The sequence below is a fragment of the Coregonus clupeaformis genome, chromosome 28, assembly GCF_020615455.1.
Source record: "Coregonus clupeaformis isolate EN_2021a chromosome 28, ASM2061545v1, whole genome shotgun sequence".
In the NCBI taxonomy this organism is placed as follows: Eukaryota; Metazoa; Chordata; class Actinopteri; order Salmoniformes; family Salmonidae; genus Coregonus; species Coregonus clupeaformis.
The window spans coordinates 25,922,569-25,933,708 of NC_059219.1; the positions used below are offsets into that span (position 1 = coordinate 25,922,569).

At 43.5% G+C, this 11,140-nt stretch overlaps 1 protein-coding gene across 1 annotated transcript in view; it reads right to left on the reverse strand.

The window, feature by feature from the left end:
• The window catches only part of arhgef39 (Rho guanine nucleotide exchange factor (GEF) 39), a 121,003-nt gene extending 112,952 nt beyond the window's left edge, over positions 1 to 8,051 (reverse strand). Inside the window, exons 1-2 of the mRNA XM_045208406.1 lie at positions 8,028 to 8,051; positions 6,886 to 7,004 (exon numbers count right to left, since the gene is read on the reverse strand). Coding sequence (XP_045064341.1) covers positions 6,886 to 7,004; positions 8,028 to 8,051 — 143 coding nt within the window. The remainder of the gene's footprint in view (positions 1 to 6,885; positions 7,005 to 8,027) is intronic.
• Between the last annotated feature and the right edge of the window lie 3,089 nt (positions 8,052 to 11,140).

An 11,140-nucleotide genomic window follows, 5' to 3' on the forward strand; every position in this document is an offset into this window, starting at 1 on the left:
GTTGGATGGGTGTTAAGGTGTGTCTATGGAAACAGAGAAACATACTGTTGGATAAGTGTATGGTGTGTCTATGGAAACAGAGTAACATACTGTTGGATGGGGTGTATAAGGTGTGTCTATGGAAACAGAGTAACATACTGTTGGATGGGGTGTATAAGAGTGTCTATGGAAACAGAGTAACATACTGTTGGATGGGGTGTATAAGGTGTCTATGGAAACAGAGTTACATACTGTTGGATGGGGTGTATAAGGTGTGTGTATGGAAACAGAGTAACATACTGTTGGATGGGGTGTATAAATGTCTATGGAAACAGAGTAACATACTGTTGGATGGAGTGTATAAGGTGTGTATGGAAACAGAGTAACATACTGTTGGATGGGGTGTATAAGGTGTCTATGGAAACAGAGTTACATACTGTTGGATGGGGTGTATAAGGTGTGTCTATGGAAACAGAGTAACATAATGTTGGATGGGGTGTATAAGGTGTGTCTATGGAAACAGAGTTACATACTGTTGGATGGGGTGTATAAGGTGTGTATGGAAACAGAGTAGCATACTGTTGGATGGGGTGTATAAGGTGTGTGTATGGAAACAGAGTAACATACTGTTGGATGGGGTGTATAAGGTGTGTATGGAAACAGAGTAACATACTGTTGGATGGGTGTATAAGGTGTGTGTATGGAAACAGAGTAACATACTGTTGGATGGGGTGTATAAGGTGTCTATGGAAACAGAGTAACATACTGTTGGATGGGGTGTATAAGGTGTGTGTATGGAAACAGAGTAACATACTGTTGGATGGGGTGTATAAGGTGTGTATGGAAACAGAGTAACATACTGTTGGATGGGGTGTATAAGGTGTCTATGGAAACAGAGTAACATACTGTTGGATGGGGTGTATAAGGTGTGTCTATGGAAACAGAGTAACATACTGTTGGATGGGTGTATAAGGTGTGTGTATGGAAACAGAGTAACATACTGTTGGATGGGGTGTATAAGGTGTGTCTATGGAAACAGAGTAGCATACTGTTGGATGGGGTGTATAAGGTGTGTATGGAAACAGAGTAACATACTGTTGGATGGGGTGTATAAGTGTGTCTATGGAAACAGAGTAACATACTGTTGGATGGGGTGTATAAGGTGTGTCTATGGAAACAGAGTAACATACTGTTGGATGGGGTGTATAAGGTGTGTATGGAAACAGAGTAACATACTGTTGGATGGGGTGTATAAGGTGTGTCTATGGAAACAGAGTAACATACTGTTGGATGGGGTGTATAAGGTGTGTCTATGGAAACAGAGTAACATACTGTTGGATGGGGTGTATAAGGTGTGTCTATGGAAACAGAGTAACATACTGTTGGATGGGGTGTATAAGGTGTGTATGGAAACAGAGTAACATACTGTTGGATGGGGTGTATAAGGTGTGTCTATGGAAACAGAGTAACATACTGTTGGATGGGGTGTATAAGGTGTCTATGGAAACAGAGTAACATACTGTTGGATGGGGTGTATAAGGTGTGTCTATGGAAACAGAGTAACATACTGTTGGATGGGGTGTATAAGGTGTGTCTATGGAAACAGAGTAACATACTGTTGGATGGGGTGTATAAGGTGTGTGTATGGAAACAGAGTAACATACTGTTGGATGGGGTGTATAAGGTGTGTCTATGGAAACAGAGTAACATACTGTTGGATGGGGTGTATAAGGTGTGTATGGAAACAGAGTAACATACTGTTGGATGGGGTGTATAAGGTGTGTATGGAAACAGAGTAACATACTGTTGGATGGGGTGTATAAGGTGTCTATGGAAACAGAGTAACATACTGTTGGATGGGGTGTATAAGGTGTGTATGGAAACAGAGTAACATACTGTTGGATGGGGTGTATAAGGTGTGTATGGAAACAGAGTAACATACTGTTGGATGGGGTGTATAAGGTGTGTCTATGGAAACAGAGTAGCATACTGTTGGATGGGGTGTATAAGGTGTGTATGGAAACAGAGTAACATACTGTTGGATGGGGTGTATAAGGTGTCTATGGAAACAGAGTAACATACTGTTGGATGGGGTGTATAAGTGTGTCTATGGAAACAGAGTAACATACTGTTGGATGGGGTGTATAAGGGTGTCTATGGAAACAGAGTAACATACTGTTGGATGGGGTGTATAAGGTGTGTCTATGGAAACAGAGTAACATACTGTTGGATGGGGTGTATAAGGTGTGTCTATGGAAACAGAGTAACATACTGTTGGATGGGGTGTATAAGGTGTGTATGGAAACAGAGTAACATACTGTTGGATGGGGTGTATAAGGTGTCTATGGAAACAGAGTAACATACTGTTGGATGGGGTGTATAAGGTGTGTCTATGGAAACAGAGTAACATACTGTTGGATGGGGTGTATAAGGTGTGTATGGAAACAGAGTAACATACTGTTGGATGGAGTGTATAAGGGTGTATATGGAAACAGAGTTACATACTGTTGGATGGGGTGTATAAGGTGTGTATGGAAACAGAGTAACATACTGTTGGATGGGGTGTATAAGGTGTGTCTATGGAAACAGAGTAACATACTGTTGGATGGGGTGTATAAGGTGTGTCTATAGAAACAGAGTAACATACTGTTGGATGGGGTGTATAAGGTGTCTATGGAAACAGAGTAACATACTGTTGGATGGGGGTGTATAAGGTGTGTATGGAAACAGAGTAACATACTGTTGGATGGGGGTGTATAAGGTGTGTCTATGGAAACAGAGTAACATACTGTTGGATGGGGTGTATAAGGTGTGTGTATGGAAACAGAGTAACATACTGTTTGATGGGGTGTATAAGGTGTGTATGAAACAGAGTAACATACTGTTGGATGGAGTGTATAAGGTGTGTCTATGGAAACAGAGTAACATACTGTTGGATGGGGTGTATAAGGTGTGTGTATGGAAACAGAGTAACATACTGTTGGATGGGGTGTATAAGGTGTGTGTATGGAAACAGAGTAACATACTGTTGGATGGGGTGTATAAGGTGTGTCTATGGAAACAGAGTAACATACTGTTGGATGGGGTGTATAAGGTGTGTGTATGGAAACAGAGTAACATACTGTTGGATGGGGTGTATAAGGTGTGTCTATGGAAACAGAGTAACATACTGTTGGATGGGGTGTATAAGGTGTGTCTATGGAAACAGAGTAACATACTGTTGGATGGGGTGTATAAGGTGTGTGTATGGAAACAGAGTAACATACTGTTGGATGGGGTGTATAAGGTGTGTATGGAAACAGAGTAACATACTGTTGGATGGGGTGTATAAGTGTGTCTATGGAAACAGAGTAACATACTGTTGGATGGGGTGTATAAGGTGTGTCTATGGAAACAGAGTAACATACTGTTGGATGGGGTGTATAAGGTGTGTCTATGGAAACAGAGTAACATACTGTTGGATGGGGTGTATAAGGTGTGTCTATGGAAACAGAGTAACATACTGTTGGATGGGGTGTATAAGTGTGTGTATGGAAACAGAGTAACATACTGTTGGATGGGGTGTATAAGTGTGTCTATGGAAACAGAGTAACATACTGTTGGATGGGGTGTATAAGGTGTGTATGGAAACAGAGTAACATACTGTTGGATGGGGTGTATAAGGTGTCTATGGAAACAGAGTAACATACTGTTGGATGGGGTGTATAAGGTGTGTGTATGGAAACAGAGTAACATACTGTTGGATGGGGTGTATAAGGTGTGTATGGAAACAGAGTAACATACTGTTGGATGGGGTGTATAAGGTGTGTGTATGGAAACAGAGTAACATACTGTTGGATGGGGTGTATAAGGTGTGTCTATGGAAACAGAGTAACATACTGTTGGATGGGGTGTATAAGGTGTGTATGGAAACAGAGTAACATACTGTTGGATGGGGTGTATAAGGTGTGTATGGAAACAGAGTAACATACTGTTGGATGGGGTGTATAAGGTGTGTATGGAAACAGAGTAACATACTGTTGGATGGGGTGTATAAGGTGTGTCTATGGAAACAGAGTAACATACTGTTGGATGGGGTGTATAAGGTGTCTATGGAAACAGAGAAACATACTGTTGGATGGGGTGTATAAGGTGTGTATGGAAACAGAGTAACATACTGTTGGATGGGGTGTATAAGGTGTGTCTATGGAAACAGAGTAACATACTGTTGGATGGAGTGTATAAGGTGTGTCTATGGAAACAGAGTAACATACTGTTGGATGGGGTGTATAAGGTGTCTATGGAAACAGAGTAACATACTGTTGGATGGGGTGTATAAGGTGTGTATGGAAACAGAGTAACATACTGTTGGATGGGGTGTATAAGGTGTGTCTATGGAAACAGAGTAACATACTGTTGGATGGGGTGTATAAGGTGTGTATGGAAACAGAGTAACATACTGTTGGATGGGGTGTATAAGGTGTGTCTATGGAAACAGAGTAACATACTGTTGGATGGGGTGTATAAGGTGTGTATGGAAACAGAGTAACATACTGTTGGATGGGGTGTATAAGGTGTGTCTATGGAAACAGAGTAACATACTGTTGGATGGGGTGTATAAGGTGTGTGTATGGAAACAGAGTAACATACTGTTGGATAGGGGTGTATAAGGTGTGTATGGAAACAGAGTAACATACTGTTGGATGGGGTGTATAAGGTGTGTGTATGGAAACAGAGTAACATACTGTTGGATGGGGTGTATAAGGTGTGTCTATGGAAACAGAGTAACATACTGTTGGATGGGGTGTATAAGGTGTGTATGGAAACAGAGGTAACATACTGTTGGATGGGGTGTATAAGGTGTGTATGGAAACAGAGTAACATACTGTTGGATGGGGTGTATAAGGTGTGTATGGAAACAGAGTAACATACTGTTGGATGGGGTGTATAAGGTGTGTCTATGGAAACAGAGTAACATACTGTTGGATGGGGTGTATAAGGTGTGTCTATGGAAACAGAGTAACATACTGTTGGATGGGGTGTATAAGGTGTCTATGGAAACAGAGTAACATACTGTTGGATGGGGTGTATAAGGTCTCTATGGAAACAGAGTAACATACTGTTGGATGGGGTGTATAAGGTGTCTATGGAAACAGAGTAACATACTGTTGGATGGGGTGTATAAGGTGTGTATGGAAACAGAGTAACATACTGTTGGATGGGGTGTATAAGGTGTCTATGGAAACAGAGTAACATACTGTTGGATGGGGTGTATAAGGTGTCTATGGAAACAGAGTAACATACTGTTGGATGGGGTGTATAAGGTGTCTATGGAAACAGAGTAACATACTGTTGGATGGGGTGTATAAGGTGTGTATGGAAACAGAGTAACATACTGTTGGATGGGGTGTATAAGGTGTCTATGGAAACAGAGTAACATACTGTTGGATGGGGTGTATAAGGTGTCTATGGAAACAGAGTAAAATACTGTTGGATGGGGTGTATAATGTGTCTATGGAAACAGAGTAACATACTGTTGGATGGGGTGTATAAGGTGTGTATGAAACAGAAGTAACATACTGTTGGATGGGGTGTATAAGGTGTGTGTACGGAAACAGAGTAACATACTGTTGGATGGGGTGTATAAGGTGTCTATGGAAACAGAGTAACATACTGTTGGATGGGGTGTATAAGGTGTGTCTATGGAAACAGAGTAACATACTGTTGGATGGAGTGTATAAGGTGTCTATGGAAACAGAGTAACATACTGTTGGATGGGGGTGTATAAGGTGTCTATGGAAACAGAGTAACATACTGTTGGATGGGGGTTGTATAAGGTGTGTATGGAAACAGAGTAACATACTGTTGGATGGGGTGTATAAGGTGTCTATGGAAACAGAGTAACATACTGTTGGATGGGGGTGTATAAGGTGTGTATGGAAACAGAGTAACATACTGTTGGATGGGGTGTATAAGGTGTCTATGGAAACAGAGTAACATACTGTTGGATGGGGTGTATAAGGTGTCTATGGAAACAGAGTAACATACTGTTGGATGGGGTGTATAAGGTGTGTCTATGGAAACAGAGTAACATACTGTTGGATGGGGTGTATAAGGTGTCTATGGAAACAGAGTAACATACTGTTGGATGGGGTGTATAAGGTGTGTATGGAAACAGAGTAACATACTGTTGGATGGGGTGTATAAGGTGTGTATGGAAACAGAGTAACATACTGTTGGATGGGGTGTATAAGGTGTCTATGGAAACAGAGTAACATACTGTTGGATGGGGTGTATAAGGTGTCTATGGAAACAGAGTAACATACTGTTGGATAGGGGTGTATAAGGTGTGTCTGGAAACAGAGTAACATACTGTTGGATGGGGTGTATAAGGTGTCTATGGAAACAGAGTAACACTGTTGGATGGGGTGTATAAGGTGTGTATGGAAACAGAGTAACATACTGTTGGATGGGGTGTATAAGGTGTCTATGGAAACAGAGTAACATACTGTTGGATGGGGTGTATAAGGTGTGTCTATGGAAACAGAGTAACATACTGTTGGATGGGGTGTATAAGGTGTGTCTATGGAAACAGAGTAACATACTGTTGGATGGGTGTATAAGGTGTGTATGGAAACAGAGTAACATACTGTTGGATGGGGTGTATAAGGTGTCTATGGAAACAGAGTAACATACTGTTGGATGGGGTGTATAAGGTGTGTCTATGAAACAGAGTAACATACTGTTGGATGGGGTGTATAAGGTGTGTATGGAAACAGAGTAACATACTGTTGGATGGGGTGTATAAGGTGTGTATGGAAACAGAGTAACATACTGTTGGATGGGGTGTATAAGGTGTCTATGGAAACAGAGTAACATACTGTTGGATGGGGTGTATAAGGTGTGTATGGAAACAGAGTAACATACTGTTGGATGCGCTGTATGGGCAGTGGGAGCAGGTCCTCCAGTTTAACGTTGTGGAACTCAGGTCTGGACTCCTGGAGCTTCTTGAACCTTCTAAAGGCCTTGTTCTTCTTTACCTGGAGCTGAGGACGGAGAAGAGAGACCCCACATTTAATATCACGTCTCCCGGAGACCCCCACTAACAGAGGAGACCGAAGAGTTTGACAGAGATGACTCAGAACAGAATTTGAACGTGCCACAGGACTGTCAGTTTCTAAAACCAAGTGCATGTCAACTCCCTCCAACTGGGATCAGCTGCTGTGAAAACATCAAACACTTCTGAAAGCGCCATCCAGAACTACTATCTGCTACTTCTGAAAGCGCCATCCAGAACTACTATCTGCTACTTCTGAAAGCGCCATCCAGAACTACTATCTGCTACTTCTGAAAGCGCCATCCAGAACTACTATCTGCTACTTCTGAAAGCGCCATCCAGAACTACTATCTGCTACTTCTGAAAGCGCCATCCAGAACTACTATCTGCTACTTCTGAAAGCGCCATCCAGAACTACTATATGCTACTTCTGGAAAGCGCCATCCAGAACTACTATCTGCTACTTCTGAAAGCGCCATCCAGAACTACTATCTGCTACTTCTGAAAGCGCCATCCAGAACTACTATCTGCTACTTCTGAATGCACCATACAGAACTACTATCTGCTACTTCTGAAAGCGCCATCCAGAACTACTATCTGCTACTTCTGAAAGCGCCATCCAGAACTACTATCTGCTACTTCTGAAACGCCATCCAGAACTACTATCTGCTACTTCTGAAAGCGCCATCCAGAACTACTATCTGCTACTTCTGAAGCGCCATGCCAGAACTACTATCTGCATTCTGAAGCGCCACCAGAACTACTATCCTACTTCTGAACGCCATCCAGAACTACTATCTGCTACTTCTTGCAAAGCGCCATCCAGAACTACTATCTGCTATTCTAGCCCCATCCAGAACTACTATCTGCTACTTCTGAAAGCCATCCAGAACTACTATCTGCAACTGATAGAATCCCCAGCCTAAGACTGTTTTTTACGCAGCCTGTCTCATCATACATATCTCCATCTCTCTACTAATGACAGCTACCTGCCCCCACCAGACATATTTACCCTGCCCCCCACCCCACCAGACATTTTTATCCTGACCCTCTCCCCTGCTTCCTGCCCCCTCCCATTCTGCTGCTCCCCCAATAGACATACTTACCCCTCCCCCACCAGACATTTACCCTCCCCCTCCCCAAAGACATTAACCCTCCCCCTCCCCAGACATTTACCCTCCCCCTCCCAATGACATTACCCTCCCCCTCCCCAGACATTTACCCTACCCCCACCAGACATAACCCTCCCCCTCCCCCAAAGACATAAACCCTCCCCCCTCCCCAGACATATTACCCTCCCCCCTCCCCAGACATTATACCCTCCCCCCTCCCCAATGGACATTAACCCTCCCCCCTCCCCTGTCGCGTCTGTGGGCGTTTGGAATCAAAAAATTTTATTGGCACATGCGCGAATACAACGGTGCCATTACAGTAAATGCTTACTTACAGCCCTTAACCAACAGTGCATTTACTTTTAACAAAAAAATAAAACAACAACAAAAAAAAGTGTTGAGAAAAAAAAGAGCAGAAGTCAAATAAAGTGACAGTAGGGAGGCTATATATACAGGGGGGTACCGTTGCAAGTCAATGCATGGGGCACCGGCTAGTTGAGGTAGTTGAGGTAATATGTACATGTGGGTAGAGTTAAAGTGACTATGCATAAATAATTAACAGAGTAGCAGCAGCGTAAAAAGGATGGGGTGGGGGGGGCAGTACAAGTAGTCGGGTAGCCATGATTAGCTGTTCAGAGTCTTATGGCTTTGGGGGTAGAAGCTGTTGGAAGTATTTTGGACCTAGACTTGGCACTCCGGTGCCGCTTGCCGTGCAGTAGCAGAGAACAGTCTATGACTAGGGTGGCTGGAGTCTTTGACAATTTTAGGGCCTTCCTCTGGACGCCTGGTATAGAGGTCCTGGATGGCAGGAAGCTTTGCCCCAGTGATGTACTGGGCCGTACACACTACCCTCTGTAGTGCCTTGCGGTCGGAGGCCAAGCGGTTGCCATACCAGCGGTGATGCAACCAGTCAGGATGCTCTCGATGGTGCAGCTGTAGAATTTTTTTGAGGATCTGATGACCCATGCCAAATCTTTTCAGTCTCCTGAAAATAGGCTTTGTCGCGCCCTCTTCACGACTGGCTTGTGTGTTTGGACCATGATAGTTTGTTGGTGATGTGGACACCAAGGAACTTGAAGCTCTCAACCTGTTCCACTACAGCCCCGTCGATAGATGGGGGCATGCTCAGTCCTCTTTTTTTTTCCTGTAGTCCCCAATCATCTCCTTTGTCTTGGTCACGTTGAGGAGAGGTTGTTGTCCTGGCACCACCACGGCCCGGTCTCTGACCTCCTCCCTATAGGCAGACTCGTCGGTGATCAGGCCTACCACTGTTGTGTATCGTCGGCAAACTTAATGATGGTGTTGGAGTCGTGCCTGGCCATGCAGTCATGGGTGAACAGGGATACAGGAGGGGACTGAGCACGCACCCCTGGGGGGCCCCGTGTTGGGATCAGTGGCAGATGTGTTGTTACCTACCCTTACCACCTGGGGGGGCCCGTCAGGAAGTCCAGGATCAGTTGCAGAGGGAGGTGTTTAGTCCCAGGATCCTTAGCTTAGTGATGAGCTTTGAGGGCACTATGGTGTTGAATGCTGAGCTGTAGTCAATGAATAGCATTCTCACGTAGGTGTTCCTCTTGTCCACGCCACAGAAACACTGCTGCTACTCTGTTAATTATTTATGCATAGTCACTTTAACTCTACCCACATGTACATATTGCTTCAACTTCCTCAACTAGCCCCATTGACTCTCCCGACGCCTTACAGAAACACCAAATCACCTTTATGTCAGTCATTATATCTCTGGGCTGGCAGTCAGGGTGGAGGGAGGTGAGTGTGACTGACAGCGTGCGTGTTTGTGGTGGGCGCTCTCATTAAATATGCATGGGTAAATCATGTCAACATGAGTAAGTGTCAACATTACGACAGCAGAAATAGTCGAGCGTCAGCCATCAAACACAGCAAGGCTGGCTGTTGTATGGCCCTAGAAACACCCGACAGAATCATGAATCCAGACATTCAAAGCGAATTCAACAATATTCAAAAGACCTATTGAACTTAGTAGTAGGAAATGCATAGAAATCTGACCTAGTGAATAATAAAACATGAACAAAATGCATCAGTGATTGGTGTTTCATGCAGCTTTGTGAAAGCGGCCTTCGCCTGTGTTGTGTTGTGTGGTGTTGTGTGGGGTTGTGTTGTGTTGTGTTGTGTTGTGTTGTATGTTGGTTGTGTTGTGTTGGTTGGTTGTGTTGTGTTGTGTTGTGTTGTGTTGTGTTGTGTTGTATTGTGTTGTGTTGTGTTTGTTGTGTTGTGTTGTGTTATGTTGTTGTTGTGTTGTGTTATGTTGTGTTGTGTTATGTTGTGGTTGTGTTGTGTTGTGTTGTGTTATGTTGGTTATGTTGTGTTATGTTGTGTTATGTTGTGTTTGTGTTGTGTTGTGTTGTGTTGGGTTGTGTTGGGTTGTGTTGTGTTGTGTTGTGTTGTGTTGTGTTGTGTTGTGTTGTGTTGTGTTGTGTTGTGTTGTGTTGTGTTGTGTTGTGTTGTGTTGGGTTGTGTTGGTTGTGTTGTGTTGTGTTGTGTTGTGTTGTGTTGTGTTGTGTTGTGTTGTGTTGTGTTGTGTTATGTTGTGTTGTGTTGTGTTATGTTGTGTTGTGTTGTGTTGTGTGGGGTGGTGTTGTGTTAGTGTTGTGTTGTGTTGTGTTGTGTTGTGTTGTGTTGTGTTGTGTTGTGTTGTGTTGTGTTGTGTTGTGTTGTGTTGTTGTGTTGTGTTGTGTTGTTGTGTTGTGTTGTGTTGTGTGTGGGGGGGTGTTGTGTGTTGTGTGTGTGGTGTTGTGTTGTGTTGTGCGCACGTATGTCTCCACTTTGTGTAGCCGTTAGCGATGATGCTAATGATAACCGTTTTATGATCGAGCTGGAAAGGCTTTCCCAACAACCTTCTCAATTAAAATGTTCACTACAAAGCAGCCTATGCTTACATGGCAGAGTGATGTCGGGATTATTTGCATCAACCCAGTAGCCAGTTGTTTTGCAAACTCCGCAATCACATGACCACTACAGCAACATGGCTGGCTGT